General features: G+C 36.0%; 1 protein-coding gene across 1 annotated transcript in view; it reads right to left on the bottom strand.

The window, feature by feature from the left end:
• The window catches only part of Brinp1 (BMP/retinoic acid inducible neural specific 1), a 183256-nt gene that overhangs the window by 40527 nt on the left and 121930 nt on the right, over positions 1–20799 (bottom strand). The window contains exon 5 of the mRNA XM_034504056.2: positions 19788–19893. Within this exon, the coding sequence (XP_034359947.1) occupies positions 19788–19893 (106 nt within the window). The remainder of the gene's footprint in view (positions 1–19787; positions 19894–20799) is intronic.

Raw genomic sequence — 20799 nt, 5'->3', positions numbered from 1 at the left:
AACTTATCAGTCACAACGGTTCAGTACATAAATATGGTGAAAGAGATACCAAAGTCTAGGAAACACAAACTATCTATAAAGTACTTTCCAAAGGAAGCTTGCAGTTCATTATAGGGTGCATTATTGAGTTGCTTCATTTATGTTGCCATTTTCTCCTCCAAAGCAAAAATTATTTTTAGCTGATCCCTATAGGCAACTGTGTCTATGGATTGGGGTTATGTTTCTGTTGCTTAAAGGAACTCTACAGACTATATTCTCAGTCCTACTTTTTCAGACAACTCATCACTTTTTTTTCCTGCCTTTTGTAGAGGATAGGATATTCTATTCTTGGTCCTAGCCCAAAAGGAATTCGGGGAGAGCATTTTTAGAAAATTGCATCAAATCATTTCTCCGTTTGGCAAGGATACAAAAGGCAGTATTACCTACCCCATTTAATGCAACTGAAAACAGATAAAATTTAGGGTTGGGGGTTTTTACTCAGAGCAGCTGAAACAGAACACTGGCTGTTCTTTAAAAATGGAAACTCAGAACATGCCGAGCTGTCTCAGAGGCAGAATCCCCTGGGCAAATTTCAAAAGAGAATAATGAAGACATAGCAATTAAAAAGCACTTTTCTGCAAAATGTCATTACTGTTTAAAGTTATACAACCATTTCTACGGCAGCGGAGGTTCACACAGCAGTCACAGCTAGAGTTGTCTCCCAGTGACCTATGTCCAACAAAGGGAGCCATTGCTGACCCCCTAGATTGGTGCCCAAATCCTGCTAGCTTCAATGGGAGTCATAAATAATTTGGAGGGGGATTTGGCCAGTGGAAGCACTTTTTGAAAGATATACTGCTGCCGGCCAGGGTAGAATATTCTATCTCCTTGGTTCCCAAAACATCCCCTCTCCAACCTGCACACACACACACACACACACACACACACACACACACACACACACACATACACACACAGAAAGAAGGTAGTAGGAGAGGAGAGAAAAATAGAGAATAAAAAGTAAGAAGGGGAAGGAAAACAGAAAATGAGAGAAAAATCACATTTTACTGCCAAGCATGTAAATTTTGCCTCACAACTCAGAAAGGCAATGGTTGAGTGTTACATTTGAATACCACCTTGCCCACGCTGAACATATGGAACATTTTCCCTTCAACCTCATTAATTTTTTTCAAATCTGGCTGTGCTTTGAAGGGCAATGTTATGATGCGTCATCAAGAATGTGTGGAAGGCATGAGCAGGAGGAAATACCCAAGAAGACTCTCTACTTTTCCTGATACTTGCGTCATCCTTCTCAGGTGCACCCACCTAACGCCAAGCTTATAAACCTTCCATCCATTTCATAATGTGTTTTGTAATATACAGAAGTTCTGTGATAAAATTTCTTAATTCCATTGCTGCAGCTTACTGTACTACTGCGTCTTTGCCACTTCTTCATCTCCTCAGACTCCACATCATACTATCTATACCTATTCCCTTTTGCAGGGTTGAAGTCTTTCCAATCTACCACTCCTGTTATACTTATAGTCTCTCCTTTTATCTTATCAAATGTCTAAAATAGTTCTTTCTTGTATGTCAGCCTGTCTTCCATGTCCTGAAATATAGAGCTTCCCGCACTACTGGAGTTCAAATGTCTTTGTTGTTTGCCTTACTAGAATTAAGTGTTGACTTAAATTATTTTACTAGTCTGTTTGATTTCCACCTCTCATCTTAAAAGGCCTACTTTGGAAGAAAGAAGCCTATATTTTTTCCAACAGATCTCCAATTTATGCCAAGCCCATTTCAGGCTGCTGGCACCCATCAATTCTCTTCTTCATCCTACCAAAAATTAGGTTTTTGTTAGTTTTTGGGGATGCTCAAATGAAAAGTGGAATGATCTGCCCAACGCCCCACAACTAACATAACAGAATCATGATTCAAATCTGAGTATTTGGACCTTTTAAAATACTTCAGGGGTCTTCTGCCAATGTAATCAAAATGGAATAATAATGACAATGTAAGCTGAGTGATCAACCATAGATCCAACGAATGACAACTGGGCAGTATGTTATCCTTTCTGAAATATAACTGTTGTTCTGTACTAGCTAGTTAGGTTAAAAGATAGAAAGAAAGAAAGAAAAAGCAACCAAAAATCCAAAAAGCCTGAATAGTACAGAATGCACATTGAGTGTTCTGATCCAATGTTATGATACAAAAGTTCATGTCTCCCCCCACCTACAATTCATTTGTTGAATCCCCAAATTCTAACTGGTTGCATCTCCTAGGAAATGAGGTTTCTTGGAGGTTAAGATTAGAATCCAAGAAGACAATCACATTCTCTCTCTCACTGTGTACATACAAGAAAGGCCACATGGGCATTCCTTAACAAGATAGCTACTGATTCTCACAAGATCTTATGGCAGCTTGATTCTGAATCTCATGGTGCTGAGAATGTGACAAATAGATCTCTTTTGAATGATTAGCTCACCTCCAGCATCTGCTATAGCTCAAACTTTATAAGGCACTGGCAAAATTAGGTGTGCTGTAAGTGTGAGCCATCCCTCATTTATCACAATTCAAAAATATGAACCCCTACGAGAACCAAATTAAAGCCCTCCTTGGAATACCTTTAATGCTGGAAAGGTAGGCATAAGATTAAGGAATTCACAAGAAGAGTAGTCTAGAATGTGGGAATAGACTGTGCATAGGCTCCAGGCAACACAAATTCCAGTTGAGAATTCGAGCTATTATTTACCTTACCTTATGATTACAGTCATTTCCCTTTATAGCTTACTTCCTCAAAGTCTTTAAAGAAGAAAACATTCTTGTGTCTTAGATACAAACTGAAGTAATGAATGGTGCAAATGCGAGATCTAAGCTCATTGGAGGCAAAGCAAGTCTTAAAGCAAAAGGGCTGAAGCTTCTTGTCCTCACATATTAGGTTTCTGAGATACAGAAAGATAAATAGAAATCCCAGTATTGTAGTTTCAATGGTTAAAGATTATTTAAGGAACACAAGAATGCACAGAGAATCTGTGTCAGATCCCCTAAGAACAGCAACAACAGAGTTGATATTTTATCAGTCAAGAACCTGATTCAGCTGACCAGGTTTGGGAGTGGGGTTTAGGGACATCAAAATTTCTCAAAAAATAATAAAGACTATACAGAACTTGAAGTCACACTAAAGATATAACAAATATAGCCGAATTGTCATTTCTGATTCCAGACTTGCTTTTGTGAGTTCAGTACGGAACTCTTAGCTTCATCCTCTTCTTTACAAAGGCAATGTATATAGAATTGATGGATTAAAAAAAAGAGAGAATTTTAACACATTTGATACATGCTTCCTACTCTCTAAGGAAACAGGCCATTTCCAGATTTAAAAGTAAAGCACAAAATTCAATAACAATAAATTTGGAACTTTGGTAGATGAATAAAAAATTTCAGCATTGTGTGCTTGGCAAAATTTAACTGATGGTAACAAACAGTGAACATTTTATTGATATAATTGTGAAGGTCAGGACAGTAAGATTGGATATAGCAGTTGTGGAAGACTTGATGAATGTGGGGTAAAGATTGGTTTTTTAAAAATGTCGATTTTTAAAAATTTTATTTGTATGTATATGTGATTGGATGTATACATATATACTACATGCATGCAGGAGCCCATAGAGATCAGAAGAGTTACATATAGTTGGGGTATCCCATGAGGTTGCTGTGAGTCATATATGGGGCCTCTGCAAAAGCAGTAAGCATTCTTAAGTGCTGAGCCTTTTCTGCAGTCCCTAGAAATAGTATAATCTGAATTGACAAAGAAGGCTAGCTGTAAATGTCACCACACAGGGCAGACATGGATCAAATACAGGTCAGTGTGTAAATATGTGGGGTGATTCTAAGTCTTATTTAAGGCACAGTCATGAGCTGGTATGGCTTATGTTTGCTTTATTTTGTTCTATATCCTAATTATCTGAACCAGTTTACTTTTGAGTGACATTTCTCTTTTCTGACCAATATCACTTGCTATTAAATTCATGGTCTCTTACAGTGCCAAGAGGAAGAGGGAAAAATACAGGTTCTATTTTAGTTGCATATAAATATTTTTCTGTTCTGTCCTTGTATCTAATGTGGCCCTCTATAGGTGTCTCTGAGCCCTACAGGAATCCCAGATGTTGTCTTATACCCACTATGTTCTGCCTGTCAAACCCTGTTCATCTCTGAAATGCACAAGGTGGGACGAACAACAACAAGGACAGCACCTTTTGCAAAACACAAGCCTGATCCCCTTCTCTGTGCAAGCCTGGGGATTTCATATTGGCAGATAAAGGACTTTATGGCTTACACAGCCATGCTGAACTCCAGTGTAATGAAGGCATGCAGGTCAATTACCCATCTGTTTGTGTTTCTATTGCTGTGAATTACAGTATCCATTGCTGACAGCTCATTGGAGTGGAATGAAAATAAGACAATAATTCACCAAGTGAAACTGTGCAGAAAGGGCGGAAAGGCTATGATCTCATTCAGAAGTTCAGCCCTGTCTCTGTGATGGGTCATTTACACTCTGGGAAATGAAGAAAGGCAGTTACCTGGGGGAGAAAGGGGTGGGTTATGCCTCCTTCAATGTAAGAATTAGGACATGTCACCTTCTGGTAAGAGTAATATTTTATGTTAGTGACAACCATCAACTAGGCTCCAGGATCTTGGGATTATAGACGTGAATACTTAGATGAAAAATTGAAGTAGATTATAGGGCAATTTATAATGAAATTATTTATGGTCAGGTTTTGGGGAGAATGATCTAAATTTCCTTGATAGATTAAAAAACAAAATTTAAAAATAAAAAATAATTATCTAAGCCTTTGAAGTATAGAAGCAGCGCTGAATGATAACATTGTAGGAATTATTAATCTAATGACAAGATCCAAATGCCCTGTGGTAGACTAAGTTATCAAATGACATGTAATAGGCTTTGTTACCTTTAACTCACATTGTACGCTTCTCTGTAAAGCCCTCTCTTTAATATTCTAATGCATTCCAATGTCTGAACTAAGACATATTCATATGGAATAGATTTTTCAAGTTTAATACCAAAATAAGACAATATGAACCAACATGTGAACTGATCAATTTTTTTTCACAAGCCCAACAGTATTCCACATAGAAGAGCTGAGAAAGGGAGTCCTTTTGAGCTACGCTCCCTGTGTATCCCTCATAAAGTAAGAAAACTTTGAAAATCATTGGGATTAATGGGTTGTTTGCTGTCACCAGATAAGGTTACCTATAATGACACATATAGGAGTTAGCATCACATGGGCAAGCAAAACCACAGCGTATTTTTATGAACAAGTTCTACTGTAAGGCAGTAAATATATATGGAAGAATTGAACAACTGCAATGCAGGCCATGTACCAACACCTAAACTAGTAACCATCATGATCTCCTAAAAAATGTTTGTAACCTTTTATATGGAATGACTATTAAGATTTGCTCCAACCTAGTGGTTTTATATGCATTCCTATCTACATTATACAAACTGTATTTTAGATAGTGTCCCAAGCAGAACTCTCGAACCTGAAGGCAAAGGGAAAAAACACTGCCAGTGTTTATGAGGAACTAAAAGAGATACTCAATGAAGAATAAATAAAAAAAACGATTTATGTGACAAAATAGATTAGCAGAAGTGACAATTTTAAATGAGTATTTCAACATTGTAAATATTAAAGTAATTAAACAAAATCACCAGTGATCAAAGACCAACATATCATTAATTCAATTTTATAAAATTTCAACATGAACATACTCCTGAAGTAGTAAAGAGAGATTTATTCAGTTTAAACAGAGGCTAGTTTATAGAATTCATGTGCAAACCAAATGTAATACCCAAAAGGGTGAGGAAGTTTGATTTTTTTTTTTTTTTGATTAATGTCTGTCTCCATGGTCTTCCCTTATCCATTGCTTCTTCATTGGTCCAAACTGAGAGGCCTTATACCTCTGTCCTTTGAACACTTAAAAAGTTATTTTCTTTCAGATTTTACCTCAAAATTATATTAATTAAATTACCTTAGAGAAACTAAGAGGCTTAAGTTCCCTGATCATCACTTCCCTCATCAAAGCTTCCTTTGCATGGCTGGCATGAAAATGGCATGAACTATTTTACAGCTTGGCTGTACATGGCTGTATAATTTGGCCAAAATTCATAGACAACTGCACTTAAGAGTCAGCCTATTGCTGTGTGTAAATTATTATATGAAATTATATGTAAATTATACATCAACAGTTCTAAAATGAAGCCAAACAACACTTTATAAAATTTCAAGATATGTATCATTAAATTTTTAGAATTTGTGATCAACTGATGCCACTTTTCTGCCTTTGCCATGTTTCTTGTTATTTTCTGTCTAGGTCACAGGCAGCCGCAGAAGGCCCTCTGCAAGAAACCAAAAATAACTTGTACTTATCTAAAATTCTAAAAGAAACACTTACTGTATTATATTATGTGCACCTATGTTCATGTTCTTATTCTGACAGATCTGTGAACATGAGAGGCATTCATCTTGAGCATTTCTCTGTCATCTAGCACATTACTGGGTATCAGGAAAATGTGTTTCAATGAAGGTGAATTTAGAAAGTATATGTTTCACAGAAGGCCATAGTTCTCTCTTCTATGCTGAGTTCGACGAACTTCAGCACTTCTGAGTAGAACTATGTCTTCATCCTTAGAATTATAACTTGAGACCAGAATATAATTTAACTTCATCTCTGTAGTTATAAATGCAAGTACTCAGAAAGGTCTAGATTTTTTAAAAAAAAATACACAGGCTGAAAACATCCTCAGAGAACAATGGCACTAAAAAACACTCATTTCTACACATATTTTGTTTTACATACATTTCCAAAAATTATGATTCTTGAGGATAATTTTGCTTTTTATTTCTTTTCATTCTTTCCAACTTAACAAGCACACTTCTAGGTGATAATGATAAGGAAAAATGCAAAACCTCATCTTGCACCTATAATGTCCTTTTATTCACTACTGTATCAAGCCAAGTGCTGCACAAGATGCCAAAAGTGTAAAACATGAATGAGACATAGTGTCTAACTCCAGAGGACAGTAATGGATGTTGGAATTAAAATGTATAATGACAAGAAAACCACACACACACATTTTCACACGCATTTCAGTGAATTACAAAAGGAAGAGCCCCACTATTGAAATAAACTTGAAAAGCATATCTAGGACAGAACTAAACCAGAGTTGCATGTGCACCCCAGGATTGGCTAATGTGGATGCTCTTGGCTAACGGATTCATACATGTGCCCAAGCTAAAATACAATGAAGAAGTTTTGAGTAATTAATCCATCTCTTGAAACTGACAGCTCACAATACCAGAATTAAGGCACTGAGGCACTCTGCAGAAATTACATGTGGTTTACATTATTTGATCTGATGTTCCAATATCAATAAACTGTTAAATTACTGTATAGTGAGAAATAAGTATAAATTTCTAGAAGTTTATGGACACCAGCATAACCAACATTCCTTGTTCATGCTTCATGTTGATTAAACTTTTTCTATGCTTCAGATACCTTCTTTTTATGCTATAGTCACACATAGTCTGTCTCAGGAATATCATATGCATGTCATAAAGGAAATGGAGTAAGAGTGAAGAGAAGTCTCTTTGTAGATGTGGCATGTACCATGTTTGGTAGTCTAATGTTCAGAGAAAATCATTCAGCTAAGACCTGTATTCTTTGGAGAGTAATACACTCTACCCATGGTACATCACTTTCTAGTATATGATGACCTGAGAAATCCAGATTTCTCTATAAAAATGGAAAAACCACAGAAAAAATGTGATCTGTTATAAAATATATTTGGTTATGTAACAAATATTTAATTTCTTAAGTGACATGTGATCCAACAATTTCATTCTACATATGTATCAAGAGCACCATAGATAAGCATTCAAACAAAAACTCTTCTGACTAGTCAGAGTAGCTCTGGCCAGTAGACAAAGGGGAAAGGTGCACTGATGAATACAGTGATGAATATGCGTGATATGTGGCATATTCTTGCCATGGGATACTAATGCTTGGATCTCTCTCCATTTCTTTCTCCTCTCTCTCTCTCTCTCTCTCTCTCTCTCTCTCTCTCTCTCTCTCTTTCCATTTTTGCTCCCTCCCATCCCCTTCTTTCTCTTCCACACACACACTAACACACACACACACACACACACACACACACACACATATACACCCCTAAATTATCCTTTAAAAATAGAACTCTTGTAGATACACATGACAATTGAGTAGCAACCCTGCATAATTGTGCATATAAGAGAAGGTGTGTTGTATCTGAAATATATTAAAGGCACATTGAAAATATTGTGTGGGCTGTGATGGAGACTCTTTTAATGTAAGTTGTTGGAATGAGTAAGCATTGACTTAATCATTTTTAAAAATAAACAAGTTCTGCATCCCTATGTAGCCAATAAAGAAATCATCTGGGCTGAGCTATTAAGGACTTGTTCATGCTGATGCTTGATCTCTGCCCAATTACTGACATTGACAAGCATTCTATTGGGACTCGGTTGCTAAGTTAACCAAATTACCACATAGATCCTCTGTCTCAAAGGATTTTCATGCTACATCTTTGACCACAGGTATATTTTAAGGAAACCGTCCCATTTGACCACAGCGCACATATGTAACTCCCTGACATACATAGTGCCAGAATCTCTCCCATTCCAGCAAGTGTGCATTGGCTCAGACTTCCCATCTCCCTTCTGATTGAGGAGTTTGAGTTCCTTACAGATTTCAGTAGCACAGTTTGCAATCTCACCTCCTGGAACATCCTGACACTCATTGATCACCCATTCTGAAGGCATTGTTCTTTTCTGCCTAAAGACGGTTTTGAAAACCACTAAGGAAATCAGTTACATCAGCTCATATAAAAGTTGGTCAGTCATTTAACAACAAGTATGGACTCTCTACCCAAAGTGCTATAACTTTAAGTGTTTATAATCGAGGGGAAAACATAAAAAGTAAATGCTTTTATGAACAGCATCATTCTTATTCCTGCATCCCAGGTTGGAAACGATTGCTGTGATATTCCAGATGACAGATTGCTTTGAGTAGAATGAGAATGACTACCTGCCCTGACATCTTGAAGTTACAGAAGTTCTGTGAGGTTCTACTTTTAAATAAAAATATGGATTTGTGTTGAAGCTAATACGAGCTATTGATTAAAAAAAAAAAGATCTCAATACCTGATATAAAATAATTGTCCAAAATGATAGCCATGATTGTTATTATATCACCTCCTCTTATTGGTAATATATATTTCCTAATTAAGTGCAGAAAAATGCTGTGAGGTAAATGTTTTCTCATTCCCATTTTTTGCAGAGTAAAATATATAAGGAGGCTGAAAGTTTTAATTATGATCATCTACTGTTGTCTATTAAGCATCTCTATTCAAGTATCATTTTTACTTATATCTTCAACCTGCATCTTTACAATAATCCTCCTTCTTCTGACAAGTGAGAAAATAGGGTATTCCTTGGCATAAAATGGAAAACCAACATTTGGATACAGGCAGTTTGGAGGTAGTCAGTGCTTTCATTTGTCACAGAGGCTCTTCTATTGAACATGCCACCCAAGAAGGCACAAAAATGGATACTGACTAGGACCTCTCAGGCTAGTAAGGGTCAGACAAGAGCAGTCCTGACCAAGAATTACTCCTTGTGAGCAGATGCAGGAACTAAGAACTTAACTGTTTTTCTCTGAGCTCACAGGAGCACACAGAGAAATGGGATTTGGGGAAAATGGGGCTTTATGGAAAAAAAAAGTTACTCATGTTCTACCATCTCCTCCGCTTCAACCCTAGCTTTTGGGCAAGGACATTTCCCTTGAAGCCCTGTCAGAGTGCTCTGATTATTCAGTCTACCACAAGAAGAATGAAGTCGATGTAGAGCCCCAAAGACTAGGAACCTGTGGTACTTTAAGGGAAAATGCCACCCATAGAGTCATATGTTTAAATAGTTGGCCCCTAATTGGTGAAACTGTTTAGAATAATTGATGGACTTACTGAAGGAGGTTTGTTACTAGGGTGAACTTTGTGGTTCCAAAAGAATCATGCCATTTCCAGTGGGTTTGTTGTTGCTGTTGTTCTTTTTGTTTGTTTTAATGCCTCTTACATGGATTAAGACATGAGCTCTCAGCTGTTTCAGCAACAATGCTGTCATGGGTTCTAATCATCAAAAAATGGAACCCCATTTCAAAACATTCTATTATAAGACATTTTAGTCATGGCGTCTTATAACTGAAACAGTAGAAAAATAACTAAGACAGAAGCGGGGCTATTGTTGTGACAGTTCTGGCCATACCATTCTTTGAAAGAATATGGAACACTTTGAGACTTTAGATGAGGACATAAATTAAATGATGTAAGCACAGCTTAATGGGCCATCCTACCAGGAGCTTGGAAGACAGTGAAGTTGAAAGCTATGCAGAGTGAAGGCTCAGCTCAAGAGGTTTTAGATGTGCAGTATTAGCAGCTGGGATAGAGGCCATTTTTGTAATATTTTGACAAATAATATGGCAGTTTTCTACCATTTTCCTAAACATTGGCCTAAGGCTAAGTTGAAAAGTATAAGAATAATATTTTTATTTCTTACATTTTCATGTTTTTATTTTTTTTTATTTCTAAAATATGAAGAATAATATTTAGTTAGTAGTTGGTAGCACAGTTAACTGGTCTAAAACAGAAAGATAATGCCTATGAAAGAAGAGCATCACAAAAATAAAGTCAGATTTTAAAGTATTTTTCTTATAACTGTGTCTCTGTTACTATCAAGATGATTTTGAAAATATTATAATAGTGGTATTTTCAAAATTTTTGCAATATAAGTTTGTGTTGAGAAAACTTATATAAAAGTATAGATATATATCCACCATATTTCTAGTGAGTACTTGGTATTATCCAAGCATATAAACCCTGGAGGATGGAAAGGTAAATAAAGCAAAGGCATGGGTCACACTAGCACACAATCACAGGAATTATATGAAAAATAGAGATTCAAATGCTGCAGCAACATGTCTGATGCCACTTACTATGTCAAGGGTATGACAGATGATGAAGTTCTTCCCCCCCCCCCCTCAATCCAGGTTTTTTCTTGAAAAAAGCCTTTGTATAAGGGAAATTGACAAAGTCCCACTTAGGGAAATTAGAGAGGCAAAAGAGGTAAATGGTTTTCTCTGAAGAGGCAGCAGAATTCAATGTCATAGTGGTACAGGAGGAAAGAAGAGTTCTCTTTAAAAAAAAAAAAACACTGTTTATTAGAAAAATCACTGTGATGTGAAAATGGGTAAAAAAGTCTTAGGCGTGGAAAGGTTTGAGTTGGGTGAAGTAGAGGTAATTAAACAAAAGTGAAGATTATGAAAAGGTTACAGAAAACTTACTATTGTGTAAACTCATCAAAAACCAAATGAAAATATGAACAGATGTACCATGCAAGCATGGATAATGCTGCTTCCAGAGTCAGAATTTAAAATGAAAATCCCAGCGCCAGGTGGAAGACACATCTGTACAAATTGTTAGCTAGGACATTGTTCTTGTTTAAAGTTGCCCACCAGGACTGAATGGTAAGAACCTATTCCTGAATACCCCTCCTCTATGCATATACAAACAAAGCATGCTATCTATGCGTAGCAGTACAGGGCTGGGATCCCAGAGGTCATCAGCAAATGGTCATTGGACTGAAAGAATTCATTATAATGTGGTAGTAAAAGAACAACTATAGATTAATTGCCCTGTTCATTCAATCATTCTTTTATTCATTAATTCACCCAGAGCATGTTTTCTGAGCATTGTTTATAAAGACTCCATAGATTGTCCTAGGATTGGAAAGAGATATTATCTTTACAGAGAAGCAATGTAAGCTTTAATGAGGAGTCATATTAGTAACAGAATCCTTATGGGAAATTTTTAAAAAAAGAACTGATGGGCTTGATAAGGGGAAGCAACAGCATTTGATGCAGCATTGAGAAGACTACACCGGCCGATGAAACAAGATGGATCATCAAGTGCGATCAGAAGCTAGAAGTGTTGCCTGGCAATCATCATAATGATCCAGCCTCACACACTGTGACCTTCACCCTCCTATCCATCTTTCTCTATTAGAAATGGGAGAAGCTAATAACAACACCTTTTTCCAAAAGGGTTTTCAATAGAATACGCCATTGTGTCTGAGATGCCATTCATCATAAAACATACCATTGTTTTATGTATACTATGCAAAAAATACCTTGCTAATTAAACTGACACACCATCAGTTATAAGAAGCTATCCAATTATAAAAAAGGGAAATCTGAAATCACTGAGTTTAAAACTAAAAAGAGTAATGATGAAGCCCACCAAAACATTGCTCATTCTCATGTTTATAAATTGTCCCACACAGGAACCCATTTTCTCTCTTTCCTCAATTCAGAGTGGACAGAATCATCTGTCTATGTTAGATGATTCCAGTTATACACAAAATGCCAGTTATTCTTGAATGTTCAACTTTGATCCTACAATCACTTCCTCATGTCTAGAGCATCAATCTTTCCCTGTCTACAGAATAATTCCCACAGCCAAATAAAGGCTTTGTTGATTCTGCTTTTAAGATGGAAAAAAATAACTTGATGCCCCAGTCCTAAGGCTACTGCATTGCTAAATAAAATAGTACTGTGTAATTTGCCCAAGAATTCATCATAATCACCATCTCACTCTGTTTATGTGGAGACACATTTCAAGATCACATTCACTTCACTGTGGCTCCACCCATTGTTCCTCTTTCAGTACTCCTCAAGTTTATATTAGCATCAGTTTCTACAATTCAACAGTGTCTGGGTTTTTAAAAACAGGTACTTGCTTGGCGTGTGTGTGTGTGTGTGTGTGTGTATGTGTGTGTTTGTGTGAATGTGTGTTTGTGTGTATGTATGTGTGTGTTTGTGTATGTGTGTGTGTATGTGTGTGTTTGTGTGTGTATGTGTGTGTGTGTGTATACAGGCATGTTTGATTACGAGGGCACATATGGTTGCCAGAGTCTGAAATTAGAATGTGTTCCTTTATGCCATCAACATCTTATTTTGCAGACAGAGCCTTTTCTTTAACTTGGAATTTACCATTTGTTTTCCGGGTAATTTTTTGTCTGTGTACTTTCAGAACTCAACCCTCAACCTTGTGCAGTTACCCACTGAGCCATCTGTAATAAAAACACTTTTTACTTAATTCTGTAACACTAAACTTTGCGATTCATGTCTTCCTGAATAGCTACTATGCAGTTCTCTCTCGCTCCTACCATCCCTCGCTTCTCTCCTCCCTCCTTCCCTCCCTCTCACTCTCCCCCCCTCTCCCTTTCTTGTATGAGTGCATGCACTTATACACATGTGAATGTTTGTCTTCATAATTGCATACAATGCATACATGCATGCTGTGGAGATGGCCATTGAGTTTTGTTTTTGTTTTTTTCCTTCTGGTAGGGTCTGTCAATCGCCTACAACTTGATTAATAAACTAGGTTAACTGGCCAAGTGAGCCTCAGATTTCCTCTTGTTTTCCTCCCTAGGTCTGAAATTGAAACTTCATAATAACCATCAGTTTTTACTTTTATACAGATTCTTGGGACCAAACTCAGGTCCTTGTGCTTACAGAGCAAGCCATTTTCCCACTGAATGATCACACCCAGTCCACAGATGTTTTTCCCTGTGTTGTTGCTGCTGCTTCTCATTCTCCCATTTCTCCTTCTTCAGCATCCAAGTCTTACCATCCAAATCTGTCTGTTAAATTTTGTGCAGCTCAATGGTTGTATTCCTTTAAAAAAAAGTAGTCATACTTTCTCACGAGGTTAACTCTGTCCAATTTCATAGTCTTTCTAGGATAACTGAGGCCTCAGCTTTTGTTTCTGACATTCTAAATATTAACTTCCCACATTTATTTTAATAAATGTATCAACTTTAAGTTCAAATTGCTCACAGCCTATCAAAAACTGACCATCTTATACTTGCCATGTCCAAAAAGTGGAAATCCAATTACCAGTGTTTGTTCTAAACTTGGAAATTATTTTTGACTCTTTTTGTAATTTCACACATCTTTCCTACCCCTTTTCTAAGTATTGCAACATGGTGTTTAAAATATATGCATAAATCTTCTAACTATTCACTGCCTTCATTAGAACTATCATCAACACCATCTTCTCACATAATAATTAATAAACCACCCTCTTCAGACCACTGTTCATGGACATAATTTCATTTTGAGCAGTCTTTTCTATCCAATAGCCATGGTGATCTATTTAAACTGCAAAGTAGATCAAGTCTCTGTCTAAATTTGCAATGGTTTCTTGGTTTCTCCAGATTAAGTTTAAATTGAATTCTTTTCTGTGATCTATATTCTACAAAAGCTGTTCTCATGTTTTCTCTGAGTACAGGGAAAAGACATACATTGTTCACGTGATATTATCTGTTCCTCTTATACACACACACTGAACATCAGCTCCAAAATGACAAGGAGAAAGCATTAACCATTTTCTGTCCAGTTCATGAAACTGAAGTTGACATGTAGTGGATGCTCAATTAAAACTGTTAAATGAATGCATGCATATCTGAATAGATAAAATTGGATACCATTCATAGCTTTCAGAAAAATATTCACTCTGCATCCATTCCACATTATTGAGCTACTGAGGCAGCATGCTTTTTACTTTATACTTCACCAGATGGTAACTACATTAAATTACATGACTGTGTTGGCAAAACATGTGATGCGCTGCTTGAAGAGAGAATCACAAAATAAGAAGTTATCATTATGCCATTATTGTTATTACTAGTAGTTTAGTTGTTGCTGCTATGACTACTAATTGCGTTTGATTTTTCCATCATCTTTCACTCACTTTTAAATCTCTGGATCCAACCGTCTTCTTCAAAATCCTAATTTACTTTTACCCTGCTTCATTGAACATTGTATGTCACACCACTTGGCATGAAATGTCATTAAAATGTCCACTTCACTTTTAGTCTTTCCAAGTCAACTTCTTAAGTGTCCTCATTCCCACCCCCAGCAGCTTGTACAAAGGAATGAGGAGACAGACATATATAGAATGACATTACGTTGAAGAAGAGCTATGAGGTCAGGAAGTCTAAGTAAAAATTCCAAGTCAAATCTTTATTGAACAAGCTCAATGAAATTCAGTTAATTCTCCTGCAAAATAAGTATACTATTTTTACAGCCTTCATGAAAAACATGTGAGGACTAAAACCTCCATCTAATAAAATAAATGAAAATACTAATTCAAAATACATGTCAGGAATCAAAGATAATTTGAAAAGTCTGTATCGGTATAGCTGCGGGCACATGGGAAATGACTGAATACATGATAAATGCTGTCCGTAATGTCTTATCTATCCTCAGTCCTATGATCTGCTTCTGGTTGGGCTGAGTGCTCTATTGTGCCTTCATTTTATTTACAATGTCTCTTGGCAGAAGTGTCAAGATTGAGTGCATTATTAAATAAATATTGAATAGATGCATAATGTATATGTAAGAATGCATAAATCTAAATAATGTGTGCTTAACTCTATGGACATTCAAAACAAACATAACCCCCAGGTACAGCTAGCTAGTCCAAGAAATACAGCATTTCTAGTGCCCCAGTAACTATACTTTTTTTTTCTTTTAGTCACTGTCCCATTTGCCTCCCCAAATTTTCCCCTGTCTTTAGATGTTTAAAACTATGTGCTTTTACAATTTTTGTCCAATATCGGAACAGAATAATATAACATACATACATTTTTTGTCTGGTTTGTTCTCCTGTTTAGTGTTAGACTTGTTAGACTTTTTCATATTGTTGCATGAAGCAGTGACATGTTCATTCTCATTACTGCATAGGTTGCCTGTACTATCAATGTATTTATTTTCTTGTAGATAGACATACATTTTAATGGTTTCCTTTTTTTTTTCTATTTTGATTGCATTTGCTATAAACAGTCATGGCTTTCTGTGAACTTGGATACACTTCTCTTGGCATATTTCTAGGAGTTAAATTTTTTGGGTAACAGCAAAAGCACATATGCAATTCTTAGTATACATCATCAACAGTTGTCCAAAATGGCTGTAACTAATTTATGCTCTCTCTGGCAAAGTGTGCAAGCACACATGACTCCAGCTCTCCTTTCTTGGTACTCTTAACCTTTTTTTATTTGTGGCATGAAGTTATGTGCTCTGGTCATGTTAGAAGGCAGTTTTCATCTACATTTTTTTCTGATAATTTAAATATCTTTTCAGATGTTTGTCATTTATATATTCTTATTTGTGAACTTCTTACACCTGTGTTTTATCTATTTTTTTCTTTTTAACCAGGCTAGATTCCTTATTCTAATATCATATAGAAGTTATTCACATATTTTATATGAGAACTCTGTCATGCATTGTGTTGCTAACATTTACATTCTATTAATAGTACATTTTATGAAAAGAGTTTTAACTTTAATGTGTTCAATTTTCAGTCTTTTTCTATACCGAGTATTTTTAGACCATTGCATATGGCCTATTCAAAGTTATTTTGTCTTGTATTTAAGAAGTTTCTTTGATCTCTTTTGATGTCTTTTGCTATGACTCCTTCACCTGTACTGGTGATATAAATTACTCTTTTTTCTCTGAACCCCATAATGTTATGTACTCCCTTCATTCTTCCTATCACAGTACACATTACCTCGAGTCATAGATGTTTGCCTATTCATCTTCTCTGTAGCATCCCCACATCTCATTGAATGAATTATTGAAATGCTTCAATCTCTTTTTTCATTGAACATGTATCATAATGCTTCCAAAATCTCTCTCCAATTGGTTTATTTCTTCATCTCATTTTCTAATGAAAATTTGTTTCTCGCCTTAATTGGACAGGAAGTACCTAGTTTCACTGCAACTTGATATGCCATGGGTCTTTGATATCTATGGAGGCTGGTGCTGTTCTGAAGAGGAAACAAGGAGTAGATGGTGTGCAGGAATTTTATGGAAGGGACTAGGAGGAGAAGGGAGCAAAAACTGTGGTTGGGATTTAAATTAAATAAAATGAAAGAAAGTAGTAAGAAACTATTCATGGCAAAATTACTCCCCTCAATTATTTGGTAATGCTTAACTCATCTGTATAGTATATGTTTGGTAATATTTCTACCGAACATATTTTCTTGTAATGTTTAACTAACAAGGGATCACTGCATCAGCAAGCAGTTCACTCTATGCCTGGGCAGGAATATGCCTTAAGGATGCCACTTTGAGGCTGAGTGTCTTGCTCAGTGTGATAGCTTGTTTGCCACAAGCTATAGTTTCAATTTTGTGGAAAGAGAGAGAGAGAGAGAGAGAGAGAGAGAGAGAGAGAGAGAGAGAGAGAGAGAGAGAGAGAGAGAGAGAGAAGGGTAGGTTCATTTTACACTTAGATAGACACCTAGGCATTATAATCCCTTTTCTACTACATCTATCCTGTCCCATTTTCTCTGTATGAATAAAGGTAACTGTTTTCTGTAAGTACTTCAGGTATATTCAGATCAATATAATTCAGACAAATCCATTATGCTTCAAGTAAATCTTCTCTCTTACTAGTAGAGACCTTTCTTCAGACATTCCACTCTCTTGGCATCATTTTTAATGCGAGATTCTTAAATATGGACTTAATCTTTCAGCTCACTTGTGAAAAATCTAGAGAAGAGGGCTGTCAAGTTCTCCCTGTGTGGCAAGCATACTTCTAGTAATAGCACCCATGGACCTCTCAGGTTTTAGAGGGCAGGGTCTTATATAGAAGTATTTGAGAGGAAAGGCATTTAAAATTCAAAGTGAAAAATGAATGTGTAATTTGAAAAAGAAAATGATGTGAGGACAGAAGGTGAGAGACCATTGAAGCTCAAGCTTTCCTGGATTCAGGGTAAATTAGACTCCAAGTGTCAGGACAGCTTCAACATTTTCCTTGCTAGTAAAATCTGCTTTATCTTACTAAGCTTATTACAATTATAGATTACAGTTTTGTGTACCCTCAGCAAGCACAGAAAGTGACAAAACATACACTGGCATCCAACCTCAGAAATTGAAAGCTTGAATATAATTTTAAAGACTTGCTCCAGGTATCATATGAACGAAGATGCTGAAAATTCTAGTTCATCTAAGGCATATGGGTCATGCATTCTTCTCCCCTCTTTTTTTTTTCTAACTTATCCTTACATTCTCTGTGAAAGAAAGTAATTAAATCTAAGTATCTGAGATGTTAGCTTGTCTCTCTCTCTCTCTCTCTCTCTCTCTCTCTCTCTCTCTGTGTGTGTGTGTGTATGGTGCGTACATGTGTATGTGTGTGTTAAAACATAAAACCATTATATTGACCTGAGTTTTTCCAGGAGATATTTATTGAGGATTCCCAGTGAAACTCTTAAGCCCTGCTTACACAATTTTCAAATTATGGTCTCTAAGAAGTGCATGAATCACACAGAACTGTCAAGGAATTAGAACACAGAAGTCTTGTTAGGCTCCCCTAAGCTCTGTGCCTGCCAGTCTCACCCCAAGTTCTTCCTACTGACATTCAGAATCATCTTTAGCATATACTTTTTGGGAAGGTCATGATTTTTGTCTTCTGAAAGTTAAAGCATACCATTCTTTTTCTGACTGTAAAATTAATATGTGATCATTGAAGGAAAGTGGAAAAGGCAACTAAAAGCTTAAAATAGCATATAACTTCACTCTCCCGAAGTAACCTCTTTTGACATTTCAGCATTTTCTTACAGGATTAATTTTCTTCTTTTACATTGTTAAGACCAGTCACATTGAATATGAAATATTTCAGTGTTTAATTAATGCCAGTTTCTCTTATTCTAGGAAATTCTAGAAAATAATATTTTGCAAATGGCCTAATATTATGTTCTACAGGTGTGAGATAATTCACATACATTGCACATGTAGAAAACTGAGATCACATTATAGTTTTTAAAAAATATATAAAGGATAGCAAAGGGATAATGATGAAATTTTATTATAATCTCAAAAAGTTAAAATATATATATTGTTTATTATAACATCATCTTTACTATATATATATATATATATATTTCTATCTAAAACCTCCTTTCTTATCTATGATCTAAATTAAATAGCATAAATTTGATCATTTAAGTTTGACAAAGCTGAGTGAACAGTACCATTTACAAAAATTAAAAAATTTAATCCCCATAATGGTTATGGTATTAAAGGTCATGACTAAATGTATCTTTCTACACACCAGCCAGCACAGGGCATTGCTAGTTCTTCACTCCACAAAAAGTATGAGTGCATCTTTTTATTAAAAACTACATATGATGAGCAAAAATAAGGAAGAAATTATAAAGAATATTATTTGTTTGTTTGAGGTTTAAACATCACTTTCCAAACCACACTAGAAATCAAATCAGTAAGATGATAATATATGAAACTTTAGTATATAGTATGTCTGGGCATTAGGCATCTATAAATAATAGAGTTCAGACATTTTTATCAAAGTAATCAGATACAGCTCACATTTTCACGCTTTTTTTTTCTGAAAACTAATTAATAACCATGAGTTTAATGCTCTGTATATGTTAAAATTCTTATGTATCAACTCATAGGTGCCTGATTTCAATATTTCAAAATTTTATTTTATTTTTTTCTGCTTTTTCCCTCTTCCCTGTTTTCCATGTGCCTCATTCTTACTGGTCCTTTCTGGAACAATTATTACCCTCTATGAGCCTTTAGAGCTGACCCATTTTGCATCAGTTTCTTACCTTGAAGGTGCAATTTGCTCTCCGTGCTTTGCAGAAGGACAGAACTCACAGAGTCCAGATTGTCATAGCTGTTACAGCCCAGAGGCCCAGTGCGTGTCTCTGTCACCTAGAGTGGATGTTAAGAGTGAATGAAGTATAAGTTAAGCATTCTGGTTTATGGCATACCCTAAAAAGAAATTCAACACCTGAGATGGCTCTAGAATACCTGCCCTGTGACTGGAACTGTAAGGACAACCAAATACACTGACTGAATCTGTAATGTCCACTCTCCCATCATTTCCCACTTCAAAGGGTCAAGCTAAGTGTTATATGAATTAATGCATTGAAGTACGATGATGCAATTCTAAAGCCTAGGCTTCAGAATCAGGAAAAAAAAAGCTACTGTAATTAAGTTGCTGTGTGGACATAAGGAAACCACTTAACTCCTCTAAGCTATCGATGTCTTCCAGGGAGGCTGTGGGACACATGTGATGATTTTAAGTGTCTGGCACAGGGAGTCTTCAGAAATGGCCAGCTGATTACAAAACAGCTCTATAAATGGCAATGAGTACATAGGTGCTATTATGAGGCAAAAACAATATAATGGTCTCTATTTTTCTAAAGAAAGTTTAGCAATAACTACAATCAGTGCCACTGCAGGATTAAAAAAAATAAAACTGGATTCTATTTTGTGACTTTGGCTTCCAAGATTCAAGGTGTTGACAAAAGGGAACCTCTGATGGAATAAAAATAACTATGACATTAAAATGGTTTCATATATAAAGGCCCTCTAGCTTCCCTTCTCTGTAAAGTTAGCAATGCACTTGCAAAAAGAGAGAAAGTAATTATAGTTTTCAGTTTATTATTATCAGTATATCATCATCATTGTCATCATCGTCGTGATAGTCGTTATAATCGTTGGTGTGCATTTTTACCTCTACATATGTTCATATTGTATAATTGGAAGCAAGCATCTCACATTATGTATATAGTGACCGGAGGGCGGGCAACTGTGTGGAGTTTGTTGTCTTCC

This window comes from Arvicanthis niloticus, chromosome 5 (genome assembly GCF_011762505.2).
Source record: "Arvicanthis niloticus isolate mArvNil1 chromosome 5, mArvNil1.pat.X, whole genome shotgun sequence".
Lineage (NCBI taxonomy): Eukaryota > Metazoa > Chordata > Mammalia > Rodentia > Muridae > Arvicanthis > Arvicanthis niloticus.
Note: the sequence above shows the minus strand (reverse complement) of the source record. Positions and strands in the feature narration are given on the sequence as shown.